Consider the following 19005-nt stretch of genomic DNA (forward strand, 5'->3'; position numbering starts at 1 on the left):
TATTTAATAATTTACCAATATTAGCCTTTTTTAGTTAGACTAATTTTTTTTTTAACCTATAACTCTTTAGGAAATAGTTTTAGTTATAATAGTACAAAAAGCATTTTCATAAGCTTAATTTCTTTCCCCGTCCCACTTTCTCAGTCAGATGACTTTAGTGACTTGGAGTTGTGTGCTTTATAAGTGTATTCCTCAGAGGACCTAACATTAATAAGATTTTAGCAATCATTAAAATATGTTTAAACACTGTTATCAATATTAAAATAGCACTATTTATTGAACTTAATATATGATGACCACTCTGCTGACCTATGTATGCTTCCCTCATTCAATCTATTTAAAAATTTTGGGGAAGAAGCAGAGTTTATTTTCCAAAGTCACCATTGTTGACAGACAGAGCTGGGATTCAATGGTTTCTTTCTTCAAAAAGCTAAGTTCTTTGCCTAACAGCAGCTTAGCTCCTGAGTTAGGGAATGAAAGCAGGAATGAAAGTGGCCAGAGTTTCCGCTACTCAGCTTGTGGAGGAGCTTGAGTACATGAACCTCAAGTAAGCCCCTAACATCAAGGTCAGGAAAGGAGAATTTTTAGACCTTTAAAGCACAGAAATAACTGGTGAATCATGTACCACAACAGGTACCTTTAGCTTTTTCACTGTGATGCTGTATGACTTTCTAAGGTAGTCAGCATAGTTTGTAGTAAATGATTCTTATTACTGGAAGTGTACGTGGAATGTTACTGACTCACTAGTTACTTAAAAAACATAAGGCTATTAAAACATCATCTGGAATTAAAGCAGCAAATTTACCCCATCCCCCACTTTTAACCATAAAATCCTATTACCAATTTTATTTCATTAATTTATTTGCTCTTTTAATATTTTAAGAAACTAAATACATTTTAATCACATAGACAAGCAGGTAAGTAAGGCTGCTTCTACCAGGTGGGCTTCTGAAATGCAAAATGAGCAAAAGGAGCATTTTTTTCGCTCCCCACAGAGGCAGAGACATCTTTTAACCTAACTCCTGATGCACGATGGCAACAAACGCAAAATAAATGCAGGTTCACATATACTATAATTGTTGGGAGGTGAATGCATGTATTCAGTTTCACTTCTGGAAATTTAGATAACTTATTTATTACACGCTTTATTTGAGTTAAAGATAGAAAACAATATACTTTTATGTAAATTGCTATGGCAATGTAGTTTACAGTAATTCCTTTTATATATACTTCATATTATTATTTTAGACATAAGGAATAAAGCTAGTTGTATATTAAGTTTAACAATAATCAGAAAATATTCTCCAAAAGAATTTCTTGAAGTGGATTGCTAGGTATAAAGCTCATAATTGTCAAGATACTTATGTTAGGGACATGAACCCAAGTCATTAAAAATAAGATATTTGTAAAAAAGTGCTATAGAAGGTGGTGCACAAAAAACATGCACTTACACATACTTTCCGAAAGGATGTAAACTACTTTTAGGCACTGTCATCTCTTCAAATGTCCTTTACCAACGATATATAGCACAATTTTTGATGTCTAGATAGTGCTGTAGGAAGATGACTAAGGCAACCACGTGCAGAAAAGCATGTGTGTGATGCACAGAAAATATAAAGATCGCATTCCAAAAGTGAAGGTCTGCAATGACAGTTTGATCTGAAAGGTTTGGAGTGTCATGTCATTAAAAAATGAAATATATGCCACTGGAGTCATATCACAAATGGCACCTTTAAAATGACTTTTTAAACGGGCAGACATTTCTATGCTGTTTTTTTAATAGGTGGCTATGTGACTTCAATACTTTATAATAGCCAATCTTGAGAGCCAGCTACTTCTCTTAAACCCAAGTACAAGATATAAATATTCAAATTATGGAATGTTTAACATAGATACTCAAATGAAAAAATGACAGTCTTCAAAATTCCCCATGTTTTATCATATTGCATAGCTGAAAATTCATCTACTACTTAGTAAAAAGTGCTCTGTTCATTCAAGCAGAATTTTGCTCCAATCTCCTTCAATTTCCATCTTTCATACTGAATAGTGGATCCACAAGTTTATTGTGCACATGCATTAGACCTTAAAGAAAAAAAGCACAGTTCTAGTTGTTTTGTTAATTTTGAACTATTTCATTTACTTCAGACAACAAAGTATTTTTTATAAGACACAGTAAGCTGTTTAGTTCCCATCTTGATAGTCAAGTTTATTGGAAAAGTACAAATAGAAATGTTTCAGAATGTCTTTTATCTACCTAGCAAATACCAATTTATAATTATGTAACAGTCAGATCTAGAATGTGTACAGGTATTTTGGGAGTAACCAGAAGAGCAGTTCTTGTCTTCAAAGAGATTCAGCATGACAAATTTGAATACTGACTTAGATGATATGTTTTAATTACATCTGAAAGTTTATGTTGATCTTGATCTTCTGGCACTTCCTCTACTAGACTCCAGCCAGGGGCTCAGAACTGCTGTCTCACTCTTAATACATTACCCTATCCATTCATCTGGCAAATTATTTTCTAATAGTTTGGCATGTGTATTTATGACAAAGGTTGATTACAAATTCTACAATGAGGGAGGGTTACTAAAACAATACAGAAAACAACCTGTACTAAATCATTTAATTCAGAATAGGAATTTAGATTTTAAATCAGATAGATTATAGATTATAATTATAATTTTGTAACTAGTACATATACTTGCAGACTGCTCTTAGCTATGAAAGCTGCTTGGGAAATAGCTGATCTTCCAGTTACTCCTGTTTTAATGCCTCAGTACTACACTACTTCAGGGAGAAAAAAAGTTCTAAAAAGACTGACCCAATTAGTGAACCAGAGATTTTACAATTTGGAGGGTAAAGAAATGAGTTAAAATTTCCAGGTTATTAAGAACATGGGGGGCTGGGGAAAGGCACTTACAATGCGGTTTTGCAGGAAATGGAATTACTGGATTGGAGAGATAGGTTGCTTGTTAGTGAACAGATATTCCTTGTCAGAAAGGCTGCAAAAAGGACTCTAAAATCCGAACTTTGAGAAAGACCCACTTTTAAGGGACAAGCAAAGAGCACTGGGAAGTGTTTGTGTAGTAGGAGAAATTCTAACCATAAGAACAGGACTGTAAAGGAGGGAAGGGGGAAGCATTCCATTCACTAGTGCTGCAACTGAAAGTGAGAGAAGGCTTCTCAACAGCCTACTTGAAGGTCATATTAGCACCGGAAACTACGTCCAGTAGGAGAGGGGACAACAAAGGGTAATATCAGCTGTATGATTTAGAAGATGTAACATTTTCCGGAGTATCAGTTTGTAGAGAATCTTTTTTTTTTTACTTAAATAGTCTTCATCTGTCATTTGCTAACAACTTTGATTATGGAAAGAATACACAGAGCTTTAAAATACATGCAACTTAAAATAACAGGAAAAACATTAAAAATTCAACTCCTTTATAAAGTTTTTTCCTTTACTATACATTGGATATATCTTTTATACATCAAATAGGACTGCTTCCAAACTAGAAATAATTATTTTGAAAATTCTATTAATTGCTTTTTAGGTATTAAGTCAAATATTTACTGTGACTTCAGGTAAAAATTGACAACTTTCTACATACGAATTTTATATAAATAAATAATTGCTACTTAAGTCAAACAAATAATTCTTCTGATAAAAATGCACCAGACTTCCTGAAACCTTACCAGAAGAAAGGTTAAATGTCACAGATTCTAACCAATGTCTATACAAAGTAACTTTTATGGTTTTGACTCAAAATGAACTCATTCTACCTTTGTCAAACTACTGAGGTGGAACCTAAATACAAAGTAAGAGAAAAAATTCATATGATGTCATGAAAATATACTAAAATCAAAGATAAACTGTTCTATTTAAAAAGCAAAAATGAAAAGCGAGAATGAATAAAACAAATCCCCAGGTACTAAACTTGTTGTCTTGTGATTAACTTGTATCTTTCAAAAGGTATATACTGCTATACAGGTGTATACTGAAATAAACTTGCATTTACTGACAGTTTCTATTGTTTTGGATCTAGTTAACCTAGATCTTATCTAGGCACTAAATAGAACCCTTTAAGATTCTGGTTGGCACTTTTTAGTGATGACAGAAGAAAGGGTAGTGATATGAATGGAATTTGAAGAGTTATGGATGACAATTTTAGGAATTTACATACTCCAGTATTTTGATATACTAGTAACTCAATGGACATATGAAAAGTATACAAACTACATTTGAAATGTGTTTATTTAAGAATATTCAATTTCTCTACCCTTTACTAAAATACTATAAAATGAGGCCCATATGTAGCCTAGAATATCTAAATTCTGTCTTCATATTGAAGGAGATACCCTAACAGAGGCTGATATCCTGAAACCTCTTCAGAAATACAGACAGCTCCAAAGTGAAAAATATTGTGTCCTTTTTAGGTAATGCATCTATCTTCTCATGAATGGTCTGTTTCAAAATTTTTCATAAGAGCTTACAATTAGATGAACTAAAAGAACTAAATACATATAAACATCTACCACCCTTCTATTTTAAATTCTCTAACATATGTCTATATACCTTTTTTGGAAGCACTGGTTATGATATGGGGAAAAAAGCATATGGAAGTATGATTTTGATGTAGATGGTATCATACCTAGAGTTTATTCTGGGAGGCAGTATAGCAGAATAGACAAAAGCCTATATACTGCAGAGATCAGCCTGATTTTGATTTCTATTACCCAGCTCTGCCCAAATATGTGCTGTATGACTTTGGGTAAGTAGCTTAACATCTCTGTCTGTTAAGCCTATTAATTCATTTAAAAATGGGACTATGAGTACCCATTTCATAACATTTTTGTGATAAGTAAATCAAAAAGTAAAATGCATTTGGAATAGTGCCTGGTCATAGAGATATTGGCTATTATTAAATATCTTACTATTCACCAAAATAATATTCACCAAAATGTAAAAATCTGATTAAAAAATTGTGACAAAATCAGATTAGTACAGGCATTTATCTGGGACTTAAATAGGACTAGAAAACGGCCATGTTAAACGAATCTCCTTAAAACTGGAATTAAAATTTGTGGATAGTAAGGATTCCTTGTAGTCAAGGAATCTATTATTTGGGATGAAATCTGAAGGATTACATGGGAAAATAGAGTTAAAACTCCATCAAATGCTCTGTTTTATTCACAAATCAGAAATTTTTCAGTTTTTCAATTTTTCAGTTTAATCTGATATATCTGTGGCTTGGTAAATTAATAATTTAAATGCTAAAAATATAAATAACTAGAAATAATCTTTAAGTGTTAAACAATAAGGAAATGTTTAAATAAATTATGATTTATGTACTTGACTATCCATTAAAATGCTTCCAAATATTTAGAAGAGGCAAATGCTCATGAAACATAAGTACAAATACAAAACTATATACAAAGCAAGATCAGTATTTTGTTTAAAAATAGACTATTTTATGCTTGCCAAATGTCAGTTATTTGTATAACACCTTCAAGATATTTGCCATATTCACACATTTACATGAAATATGGGTTACTGGTTTTGTTTGCATTGAATTAAAAATTTAAGATTATATACTTTATTTCTGAATATGAGATGCTATAGACTGTAAGACACATCATTTTATGTACCACTGAGAAAAAAATGCTACCCGGTAAGCTATGATCTGACACCAATTTTAAGACACAGTCCAACATCAGCAAGATCAATGTATATGAGAGCCAATCAAATATGGTAGCTTTTTTGGACCCTGTCTTAAGCAATAATATCCAAAAAATACAGCTTTCATTTATTCAGTGTATTTTCCAATAGGCATTAAAATAAATACCTAGTTACTAGAGTAAAAAAGATTAAAAAGTATAATCATGTAGCAAAAGTAGCATACCTACTACATGCTTATCACTGACCTATCTATAGGATCAACTATATAACTTTTAATATCAGCTATGTAAATACAGGTGCTTTATGAAAATTACCTGTTTGTACAGCTTGCTTACATATGTGTAGTATGTGGAGCTGACTCTTAGAGAATGGGTTCGACATTGGGTATAGGCAAAATGTCCCTTGAAAATCTCTTAAAACCATTATATCAAGCATATGTGTTTTGTAATACACAGCCTGGTACAGTAAGGTTTCTGAATTACTGGGCTACAGGAAAAAGCAAAAAGGAAAATCAACATGAAGTCTGGGCAATCAAACTCCTGCTTACTTGCAGAGTTTATTCCATACTGTTTTAACATTTAGCCATTATAACTTTAATATATGGGAATAAATTGGCTTAAAATTGTAAAGATTAAATTAGTGGGAGATCTCTATTATCCACTGATTAGGTTCTAAATTTAGGTTAGAGGGGAGTGAGGGAGAGGGATTGAGGTGGGACTGGTAAGTATGAAAAGAAATCCAGAATGAACAAAGATACATTTTCTTTTGGGTTATTTGGTCTTATATATTCAATATGAAAGTAAATTATTAAACCTTGGATTTCAAGAAAAAATGTTTACTGAAAATAGAAACTGAAGAGATTCTTCATGAAAAACAAAAAAAATAGGTACTACTTTGAAGACACTATTATCTGAGAACCTTCCATTCCTTGAAAGAACCAGCTGTGTGTTGCCACTTTTCAAGACTTCACAGTGTGAGATTTAACTCCACAGTCACAGTAAGTTTCAATTTTCATCCACAACAGAATATCTCAGTCGGCTTTTGAAATTCAGTGCTCACCTTTAAAGTATTTCACAGTTTTAACTCTTAATTCTAAAGTAGCATCTTCATCACATACAAAAATAGTTCGGGGATGCTGCTGGAAAGCGGAAACAGTCCACATGTGATTGACTCCTTCTTCTATTGCTTTGTACAGGGCAAATGCCTTGTGTGCCCCTGTTATGAGGATCATTACCTGAAAAATTATGAACACCAATTGGTAAAACTTGTTCCAAATGAGTAATGAGCTCTATTTTTAAAAAAAAAAAACAAGGACTTCGGCACCAATATTTTTTCTGAGAGAAAAAGAAAAATACATAGTTCCACATCATAGTTCAAGGTATTTATTTTTACTTTTTAAGGTAACAAGCACAAAATGTTGCTTCTAGTTTAACAAAGCAAAACAATACCTTCTTATGGGGTATTAGTGCAAACATTATAATACCTGTAATTATTAACACAGTAAATGATGTATAAAAGAAACCTGGGACAATGAAGAAAAAGGACTCTCTTGCAAAAGCAGACTTACAAATCTATGAATAATTTATACAATGTAGAATGATACACCAAATTGCTGTAGTCTAGATAAGCAATAGATACTACACCAGAAAAGCAAAGACTCTAAAACAATAGATAATTTGAAGAGTTACAAGAAACGCCTGAAGAGCATTTCACTGAACATGTGCTATTCAAAGTTGACTCAGAATAAAAACTGGATTTAAAGAAGGATTAGGATCTATTTAAACACAGGAACTGTCTTATAAGCACATATGACTGATATTACCCTTATAAGCTACAGAAAATCCAAGATCTTGGTCCTCAGTCCCTAACTGCCAATGAAATAATGCAATGACATGTTGCAAATGTGAATGTATGTGTCAGAATCTTGTCTTCATCACCTTTCAGCTGGAAACTGATTCCACTTAACACCTCATCTACACACACATTTTTGTAATGTAATACATCTTTAAACATTTTTTTCCTCATTACAATTGTTTTAAAAAAGAATGTTAAAACTGCTGTAGTTCTAAAATATTTATAACAAACTTTGTATTACATATTTTGTAACTAGACCTAAAATGGGAGGAAATACTCGGCACTCTCCTTGAATTACATCAACTCTTCAAAACCAACATGAGAGAAATACTATTCTTATTCATATTTTAAAGATAAGGAAACTGAGGCATATTCTGTAACTTGCCCAAGGTTTTGGTAAGATACAAACAAGCAGTTTTATTCTACAGCCCATATTCTTAGCGATTAACAATTACATTGCCTCTTGTAAAAGTTCTAACAATTAGACAATATGAGCTAAGAGTCTTTTCATTATTGAAGCACACTCTATAAAAAGGTAATGGGACAGGTGGCAAGAAATCTCAACATCAAGTATATATACTGAGAAAAAAAAAGACAACCAAACTTTTATTGGTGAGAAAAGTAAGTACATACCTACCATTAACGTTATGAAGGGAGTGGAGTTTAGAGGAAAGAAGGCTACTGGAAGCTTATAGTATGAAGAATTCATTATTGGTGTTTACAGCTAACGTGTAGATAAAACAAATTGCTCTCTAAATAGACTTGATCTGTGATTAGTTATATCTGTTCTACTCTCAAGGAGATTATTTCTCATATCATGGGAAAGGACAAACTATATGGAATAATTTGGTATGCTTGTTCAAACTGCAGAATCCCTAAATTTAAAGAATCAATCTAGGTGTGGATACCAGGTGATCCTTATGTACACTAATGTTTGAGAACCAGTGCTCAGGCAGATGTTGCACTGATACAGCTTTATGCTACTTAAATGTCACAGTAACACTATTTTAAAAGGTTATCAAAAAGCTAAAGAATAATCAACATTTAATCATCCCATAAACTGATATAAATGATTTACAAAAATTTATAACCTCATATTAAATCCTCCATATCCCTTCTTAGTTGGAATTTTTAAGTCAAATGTAATTTTTAATAAATGAGGAAATTAGCCTGGGCAGCATAGTGAGACCTTGTCACTTCCAAAAAAAAAAAAAAATGAAAAATCAGCCAGGCATGGTAGTGTGCGCCTGAAGTCCCAGTTACTTAGGAGGCTGGGGTGGGAAGATCTCTTGAGTCCAGGAGGTTGAGGCTGCTGTGAGCTGTAATCACACCACTGCACTCCTGTCTAGGCAAAAACTGACCCAAAGAAAAAAACTTAGTATTTGAGTAATTGTTTGTTCTAAAAATCAGCATTAAAAACTGTATTACATCTTGTTAAATGTAATGTATTACATAACTCAGTTTCATATTTTAGAAATAAGATTGCTCTAAAATCCTTTTCTCAACTTATTGACTATGAAATTTCAGTCCTTGAGAGGTCTTTTTTCATATACCTATGATTTTTAGGTTTCTCATATATTTTGATTGACAGTTTGTATCTATTTGTATGTTCAAGTTTAATTATATCAAGATAAGTTACTTATTCATCATACCTTGTCTATACTTTTTTCCTCTGAACCTGTCCGATCTGGCTACCAGAAAGGAACAGAGTTCTGGGTTTCCATATAATTTAACTACATATTACCATGAACTGACTACAATTTGTTCTGTATTCTCAAGGAAGAAAAGATAAATTAATCTTTTCTGTATTCTTAAGGAAGAAAAGAAAAAAGATAAGTTACTTATTCATCATACCTTGTCTATACATTTTTCCTCTGAACCTGTCCAATCTGGCTACCAGGAAGGAACAAAGTTCTGGGTTTCCATATAATTTAACTACATACAACCATGAACTGACTACAATTTGTTCTGTATTCTCAAGGAAGAAAATGACAGCCCAATTTAAAAAAAACTTAAATTACACAGGGTCTGCTGTTCAGAGCTCTTCCATGCTGAAATATACCAAATGTAGAATAGTTGCAGCCCCAGCTGAGTTCCTTTTCTCCTGGAAACCAACAGGGCTCTATCATCCTACATAACATACAGTAAAAAAGCATTTAAATCATCCTGAGAGCTCCAAAAAAGATGTTGTGTAACTAGCAATGCATCATTGTCCCAACAGTCCTTTCATGAGACACTTACAATAAAAAACAAACCATGTGATCAGTTAAGATTTTAGGACCTCAAACTGGAGCAGGAACTGGCAAGTAGCACCTCAAAAGAATTAAACTAAGCTTAATTCTTAGTTTACAGCTTCAAAAGACTTAATTGATCCCTAAACATGTCAGTGAGATTGACAAAAGTTAGTTACTGAAAACTAGAAAACAATTTATACTGCAAAGAGAATGCAATCAAAATATCACTTATTCAGCATCATAACCCGTACAAAATATTAATACATTGACATCAAAGGAAAAACAACAAAGAACATTTAATGCTTACTTCTCTAGCATCCATCACTGTCCCCACACCAACAGTTAGAGCCATAGTTGGCACTTTTGATAAATCTCCATCAAAATATTTGGCATTTGCCAAGATGGTATCCATTGCTAGAGTCTTTAATCTTGTCCTTGATACTAAACTGGATCCAGGCTCATTGAAAGCGATATGACCATCTGGACCAATTCCTTTCAAAAGAAATAGACATACATATACACGATGTAAATAGGTTTCACAAAGTTCAATGTGCATTAAAGAACAACAACAAAAAAACACTTACCTTGTTTTTATACTTGAATTCCTATTACTGCATTAAAATATTTGTTTCTGTATTGATTCAACAAATGTTTCCACATTTTCTACATGCTTAGCAATGAGCTGACATGATTCTAATAGTAAAATTAAGTATCACCTTATATTAATATAACATTTGATAATTCATAAAGCCCGTTCACATGCATAACAGATTAAATATCATTTAATAATCTTATGAGATGGTCAAATTAGCCATATCTATTTCCCTCATTTCCTCCACCTTTTTCTACATACAAAAGGAAATTTTGATGCTCAAGAAAAATAAATGACTTGTTCAACGTCACAACTGGGTAAATACTGAGACAGGACTCGGATCTTTCTTCTGATTCCTACTCGGACATCTTTATAGTCACACTTTAATTTACTTGGTTGTAGTCCAGATAGCGCAATAACTAGTAGACCTTTCTGTAGGATAGTTTCCTCACTTATAAAAATGTGTGGATTGGACAAGATAATGTCTAGGTGAATAGTTTTTTTTTTCTTTTTCAAACTTCTGACTGTAACCCTTGTAAGAAATAACATTTGATGTTGTAATCTAGTATATATATACACATATACAACACAAACATATAAAATATAATTAAGACAAGAATTGCATGAAATCATACTTACCCTTACTAGGAACCATACAAGCTGTTTTCTATTACATTGCATTTCATTAACAAAAGGAAAATGTTGCATGTAACTGGCTATATTGATTTTATGATATAATAATAGGTGACAACCAGTTTTAAAAACACTGCTTTAAAGAGACCTAGTGCCAACTCTAATATTCTAGGATTACCTCTAAAATATAGACAGGAATATGACATTCTTATTTGAAGGAAATGGAAGGTAATTCTTTTCACAAACTTAAGAATCTTTCCATGACATACATAAATCAAGTTTTATTTATAAGTACCCTAGTAGCTAGTCACATTTCTGGCAACCTCAGACAAAAAATAAATCCGCCAATTCCTTGAGTCATTAAAATATCTTTTACATTTATATTCTGCGTCTTTACTTTAATGATATCTGTATTTTACTGACACTTAGCACACAATTTTAACAAAATTTATATAAAATATGACAGAGTAACCCAGTTTTGAAAAATGAAGAAATGAATACTCTATTGAAAGAGGTACAGATGCCAAAGTACAACAATTTATGAATTTTTAATAAGGAGACATAAGACCAGACCTACATGTGGTTAATATGCATTGACTGTTTCTACTATTATGTATTTGCTTATAAATATATAATAATTATAGGCATTAAATTCTCTAGATTTGTAAAAGTGTTCTGTTTCTCCTCTTAGGTACACATATCCCTAACATTTATATTTCTCTATATATGTGTAAAGAGGGAAGGATGGGATCAGGAAAATACAAGCTTCAGGAAAAAATACGAAGTCTACTAAGATCTACTACTAGTGACCTCACTGATGATTTGGGCCTTACAAAAGTGTACAGCTAGTACCGCTAAGCTGAAATTATGAGCAAAGGTTAATAATAGAGCTGGGTCAAGATATTTGCTTGTTGGCTGTAACTGTCAAAAATTGAGGTTCCTGAAATAAAATTATTTTTTAAAATGTGGCTAATTCTTATTCAGCTTTTAAGTCTAAATTAAGATATCAGCACCTCTATGAAACATCTCTAAAACTCACTGTCTGGAGTAAATGTCATTCCTGTGTTCCTACAGTTCTAAGGGTAGAGTGTACATGTACTCTTCATGAAAGTACGGGCTTTATCTTCATCACTATATTCTTACCATTTAGAACAACTAGTGACACACAGGATGCACTTATTAAATAATGGCTGGATAAATGAATGCATGGTTGCTATTCTTTGGTCAGCTCAGTATAGTTTCTTCCACCTCCCACCTTGTTCTCTTCTGCCTTGCTCCCCTCACCAGAGGGGCTGGAACAATTTTAATTTCCTATATCCCTCTTAGGTAAAGTTACTGTGGTCTAGAGACAAGCACTTGTCTCAGGCTGAACCAATCAGAATCTCTGTGTGAATCTGAATCTTGACCAGGGATACAGTAAGGAAGAAGGCATGGCAAACTGAACTACTGGATGATAGCACTGCAAGGAGAAGATTGATGAGTTTCTACTTCTGAGATCTGAGGTTCTCTGGTTGTTTTTCCAGACTTGGTTGTTTCAACTTTTCCTTCAGTTGGTGAGTTAACCTAGAATCATTCCAGTTAATTTACTTTTGATCCCATTATTTCCTTTTTCTAGTAAAGCAAAGAATCCAAGCATGCAATCAAATCAGAAGGTTAACATTTTCCCCACTGTCTTATTTTTACTTTTTAAAAACACTATCACCTAGGCCGAGTGCAGTGGCTCACACCTGTAATCTTAGCACTTTGGGAGGCCAAGGCAGGTGGATCACCAGAGGTCAGGAGTTCAAGACCAGCCTGGCCAACATGGCAAAACTCCATCTCCACTAAAGATACAAAAGTTAGCTGGGCATGGAGGCAGGTGCCTGTAGTCCCAGCTACTCGGGAGGCTGAGGCAGGAGGATTGCTTGAGCCTGGGAGGTGGAGGTTGTAGTGAGCCAAGATCAAGCCACTGTACTCCAGCCCAGGCGAAAGAACGAGACTCCATCTCAACAACAAAAAAAAACCCAAGACACTACTGCCTTAAGATATTTTAAAAGTTTATATATTTAGATTTTATTGTAAAACTAGATTTTTAAAATTATTTATTTATTCATTTTGAGATGGAGTTTCACTTTTGTTGCCCAAGCTGGAGTGCAATGGCATGATATCAGCTCACCACAATCTCCACCTCCGAGTTCAAGCGATTCTCCTGCCTCAGCCTCCTGAGTAGCTGGGATTACAGGCATGCGCCACCACGTCCAACTAATTTTGTATTTTTTTAGTAGAGATGGGGTTTCTCCATGTTGGTCAGGCTCGTCTCGAACTCCTGACCTCAGGTGATACGCCCGCCTCGGCCTCCCAAAGTGCTGGGATTATAGGTGTGAGCCACTGGGACCAACGCTACATTTTATTTTTAAAAATCCATGTTTGTGTATCTTATTGCTGGGGTTAAGTCAGGAATTGCATGATACACCTTTACCCTTTCTCTCAACATGTTTGCCATCAAGAGGAAGAATGAGAACATTTAAGTATGTATTTCCTTTTTTTCTTTTCCTCTTCCCTCTAGGATAGGGAACTCTGCTCTAATTCCCTGGAATGAGCAATAGCAGATTAACATTTTTGAGCTCTTCTCATTCTACTGTTTCAATTCAAAGGGTAGGAGTGAAAAACCCCATTCTGGCTTCAAGCCCAAACTGCAATCTCTATTTCAACTTTACCTTTAATAAAGCTGATATTTTGATCCCATTTGGCACAGTTCTTAAGAGTTTTTATTAACCAAACCCTGGAACAAAAGAAGGGTAGTCGTAAGACCCAGATGCCAATCCTCATCTAAAAATCCAATGATGATAAACCTAGATCAACAAATGAGATTCTTTCATGAATACATATCCAATAATAGGGCATCCCAAATAAGGAAAAGTTCAAAGAAAATGCAATAATCCTTCTCTATGCACAAGTATGTCCTTTAGATGGTACATATAAAATGTCAGGCATTGGATCATCCATGACTACAGTAAAGATGTTAATGTAAGAGGCACGGGAACTCTCTTAAAATATATTTGGGAGCGGGGAGGAGCGGAGAAAGAACTACAGGAAGCTTAAGACTAATTGGTTAAAAAACCAAATCAAATTCTTTTTAGTGGTGTCAGTGATCAACATAATTACAACTTATGCAACATATATTTCAAAAGGAGAACTGAGGTGGTTTATACTGAAGAAACATAACCCCCCCAAAAAAAATTAACTAAAAAGAAGTACTAAATGATTTAAAGTTATAAGGAAAGAGGGAAGTTCTACCAGACATCTTGAATAAGAGTTACAGGCTTAAACATTATTTTATGCTATGAATGCTTTCTGGAAGGCAGGCAAAGGAACAAAATCAAGTGTTCTTATCAGTGTTATTCCCCATAGTAAAATCTATTTCCTATCTTTGAGTCTACAAGAGATTTGTCATATGCATACTTATGTAAGGTCAATAAATTAACAGGGGGAAAAGAAAGTCCACAAATGAAGACATTTTCAAGCAGTACTTAATAATGAACCTCCAACAACTAAAAGCCTTTTTTTTTTTATTATAGTAAATGAGTGAAAACTTTTTTTTATATAAGCAGTTGCAGTATGTTGTACTCCAGTAATTCTCCTAGATTCTGGTGGGAATTTAGAAAATCTAAAGATTAGATGGTCTATACACCCCTCAGATACTCTCAAATATCTACTGTCTTAGCCTGAATATTGGAAGGTACAAATGGTTAATTATCCCCAAATTGAGCCATATGTACAAAGCAGGAGTATGCATATTTTCTAGGATTACAGAAGTAATATTAGTAAATTTTATTTAAAACAGATAACCTTCTAATTTGAAAAGCAATAGTCTAACTTGGTTTCTTGCTCCAATAAACCATTCTATCAAGAAAGTAAATGTTATTGACTCTGCTAGGTAGAAGTAAAAACTGAAAGAGAAGATTTCAATCCAGCTGGATGTCCTTAGAGGGAATTCGGTAAAAATCCCAAGGAATTCAGTAATTCTAAGGGACAATTATTTCCGCATTTACAGTTGAGAGAGAAAGAGAAGACTGAAGTAGCACTTATGGAGTACCAACTACATACCAAGCACCGTGTAAGGCATTTTATACATGTTACAACATGATTAATTCTCACAAATTTTGGAATGGTTAATATTAATCCTCTTTTACAAACGATGTACTTATACTGAACTTCAACTTTCCAAGGTCACACAGATACTAAGTGGCTAAAACAGGATACAGTTTTACATCTGACTTTAAAACCAAATTTCCTCCAAAGATAATCAACTATCTCAACCATACTTGGCCACTTCAAGTATAAATTAACCTCAGTACAGCTCCATTGAAGATCAAATTCATGTAATTTTGATCAGTGTTCTATTAAGTTAATAATAAGTTATATACAGATAATTTACAGCATTAGTATTTTTAGTTGAATATTAAAGAATATGGCAAAAAAATTGATTTTAGTTTAGTTGATGTTGTACTATTCTTATAGCAATTAGCTAGCTGACTGCGATAGTTTATACTAATAGAAAACCATATTGTCTTTATAAAGAACTTCCTATTTTTAACTGTAGATTATGTATACACACACACATATAAAAATTACAAGTGGAATTTGGCAAATTAAACATTAATTTTGGAATTTATGACAATTACACAGCTTAACTCATATTAAGGCTGATAAGTAAAAAGTTTTACATCATTCTTAACTGATTACTCAGTAAGATGAAACAATTAAAGTGATCTACTAAAATCCACCTGTTCCTCATGCAATCGTTTAAACTCTGTAATTTGATAAGTAGGTTGGCTAGAGTTTTAAAGAAATAGTAAAAAGAAACTATCATTTAGGTAAAGAAACATATTACTAATTTTGAAAGATGTGGTAAACTGTCAACTTTAAAGAGGTAGTTGTAAGAGTTTAACACGGATTGGGATGTACCTCTCAAGGCATAATGTAAATAATTCCAGCTGTCAATTTGAAGATTAAGATGGGAATTTTAAGATTATTTTCTAATGAAAATGAAGTAAAACAGGAATCAGTAGCAGAATTAATGGGTATTATGGACAGTCACAGGTGCTCTTCACATTACACAATGAGAAGATTTCTTTTTTAAATTTAAAAATCCCTAATTCAAACACTAACAGTTAATGACAAAAGGATTTTACATACCTCCAACAAAAAGATCTATTCCTCCAGCTTCCTTTATTTTCTTTTCAAAAGCATCACATTCTGCTTGTAAATCTGCAGCATTCCCATCAAGGATATGTGCATTATTAGGATCTATATCAATATGCTTAAAAAAGTTATTCCACATATAAGAATGGTAGCTTTCAGGATGATTTCTCGGAAGTCCTAAAGATGAAGTTAATAAAAATGTAAGTATTCCCAGAAATAAATCTAAAGTTTATTTTTCTGTTTAAGTCATAAGTGTTATTTAATATATCTAACTTCTCTATACCATATTCAATTTAAAAGCATTTTTATGTGGAATATATGATTATATGCCGAGTATTAATCACTTTAAATGTATGCATTAATTCATAAAACATTTATGGAATACTATTATCTCATTTTATAGGTGAACAATTGAAACATAGGAATCTTTCCCAAAGGTCCCATCATTCACAAAGGAGACAGGATTCAAACACAGAAAGTCTAGTTCATGTGCACTTCATCACTGTATTCTCAAACACACAAAATTTTAATCAATGAAACTGACTTTCATGTTAAGCTCAAAATAATCAGCCATTCAAGTGAAATGATAGCCATGTTCCTCCTCTATTCATACTATCTGTGTGCAGATTATGTGGGATCACAACACTTCTTTGGCTATCATTTATGCTACCATTAAATATGTATTGCTATATTTAAATTTTAACAGAGTTTCTATACATCATAGATTTCAGGTAGGCAAGTTAACACTCAAAAATAAAAGTTTCAGGTCTACCAATATAGCTTTTGATTTGAAAAAATACTTAACTAATTACCTTTACATATACATTAGATTATCCTTACAACACTGATTTTAACTCTGCCTTAAGAAAAAAAAGAAGGAGAAATGTGAGTAGACTGGCTTAAAGTTACATCACTGGTGAGTGGCAGAGCCCAGGATGAATGCAGATCTTCTGATTTCTAGTCCTTCATTCCTTCCACTATTCTGTGCTACTATCACAAAAATACAGGTTTTTATATAAACTCCCAATCTCATCTCAAAGCAGTACATTACATTTTAGAAATATATTCATACATTAATATTATATTCAAAACATAAATTCAAATATACTAATATTCTAAAACTACATTCATTTTATTCAAAATGTAACATACCCAAATAGTATCTTTAAGTATAGCTTACCTACATATTCATCCATATTAAAGGTCTTCACATATTTAAAAGAAAGGTGTCCATTCTTATGATATTCTATTAGTTTTTTATAGCATCCTAAAGGTGTACTCCCTAAAAGACATAAAAATACCATTTTCTAACATGACTTAATAATCTATTAAAAAAACTTATTAACTTTATCTATGTTTTTCTTCTTAATAATATTCTGTCATTCCGATTAATTAGGCAATTATTAACTTAAATACATAATCAATTAACAAGTACTTAAACATTTTGGTAAACTAGAATTTGCTGAATAAAGCTGGAAATCTGTCAATAAAAACTGAAGTTTGGAAAATTATCCTTGAGTTGTTGGGTATGGGATATACTATTACAAATTCTAAGATTAGAAGCTTCTGGAGTATGTACCTGAATTTTTAAAAATCTCCCTTTCTGAAAAGAAAATCTTGAGTTCTTGCACAAATGATATATAAATAGGTCAAGTGTTGACCATTTACTGAAATCAAAAGGGAAAACAGAGCTAAATTTAAATATTGCCCCTACTTTCAAAATAGAATCTCAAACTGGCAAACACTGAGTAGGGACTTTAGCCTTACAGCTTTCTAAATGAAGCCCCTGTTTCTCATCTTTTGATAACTTCAGCATGTATCAGCTAAAATGTGTAAAGTGAGAAAAAGAAGTTATTTTTGCTTAGGACAGAACTTATAGGAAAGAGGATCTTCTAATATTTCATCTGAGTTCTTGATTCTATTGTTTTATAAAATTAGTTTGATATGTGAAAAGATGGTGCTTCATGATACGACAGAATAAATTAATTTAGCCACTTGATAGCCTTCATCTTTGCTTTCTAAATTTGTTTTTTTTGTTATTTTTTGTTTTTTGTTTTTTCATTTTAACTTCAAACTGAAAGGCCAGATTGCATTCTTATAACAAGTTATCTGGCCCTCCCACTCCTAGTTGGAGTACTGATTCCTAGTTAACCCACCATCACAAAACAGTGCAAAACAAAAGGCTGCACAAAAAATTTCAACCCAAGTATCATACAGAAATCTGATAAAACAGTCTCTGACAAAAACAAATATAAAGAAAATTCAAGAATAGTAAAAAGACTGCCTCTCATTTGAGATGACAGAATAGACAAGGCTATAAATAAATACCACACAGGTTCACAGAACAGAAGAATAAAAGATTTTCTAAAAGCTTAGCACACAGGTTGTTTTAGATTACAATTATTAATTTAAAAATTATGTAGTAAAATTTTACATTTCTTTGTCAATACGCTATAGCCCACTAACATGAAACCTGCCTAAAAGATGGATAAATATGCTTTCCTCTTCCTTTCTGGAAGGATAAATGAATCTCTTCTCTCTTTTAGTGTCAAGAGACGAGTTATAGGATTCTGTCAATTAAAGGATATATGAATAAAAAGATGATCTGTCACAACTGAGGTGACAAAAAAATTCATTTTCTATTTTGTAATCAATGTGGCTAAAAGACTGAAGAAAAAAAACTGGTTAAAGCAACTTAATTTTAATATTTGCTTTGTAATAGTCATTACTAACACAATTTAGCAAGTACCTACTATGACTTATATAAAACAAAGATTAAGACATTTTCTTTCCTGTAAGAACTCACAATATAAGGATAAGCAAGTACA

At 32.7% G+C, this 19005-nt stretch overlaps 1 protein-coding gene across 9 annotated transcripts in view; it reads right to left on the reverse strand.

Moving 5' to 3' along the window:
* Positions 1–19005, reverse strand: part of GNPDA2 (glucosamine-6-phosphate deaminase 2) — a 34134-nt gene that overhangs the window by 8464 nt on the left and 6665 nt on the right. For 3 of the 9 annotated variants that reach the window (XM_005554804.4, XM_005554800.4, XM_074040934.1), the window contains 5 exons: positions 17358–17459; positions 16172–16354; positions 10076–10260; positions 6740–6914; positions 844–2082 (listed from right to left, as the gene is read on the reverse strand). In XM_005554804.4, coding sequence (XP_005554861.1) covers positions 2021–2082; positions 6740–6914; positions 10076–10260; positions 16172–16354; positions 17358–17373 — 621 coding nt within the window. In that variant the 5' untranslated portion in view covers positions 17374–17459 and the 3' untranslated portion in view covers positions 844–2020. Of the gene's footprint in view, positions 1–843; positions 2083–6739; positions 6915–7046; positions 8891–10075; positions 10261–13689; positions 13755–16171; positions 16355–17357; positions 17460–19005 lie in introns of those variants that run through there. The other 6 variants (XM_065544958.1, XM_065544955.1, XM_065544956.1 and 3 more) reach the window with 3 other exon arrangements.

This window comes from Macaca fascicularis, chromosome 5 (assembly GCF_037993035.2).
Source record: "Macaca fascicularis isolate 582-1 chromosome 5, T2T-MFA8v1.1".
NCBI classification, from domain to species: Eukaryota; Metazoa; Chordata; class Mammalia; order Primates; family Cercopithecidae; genus Macaca; species Macaca fascicularis.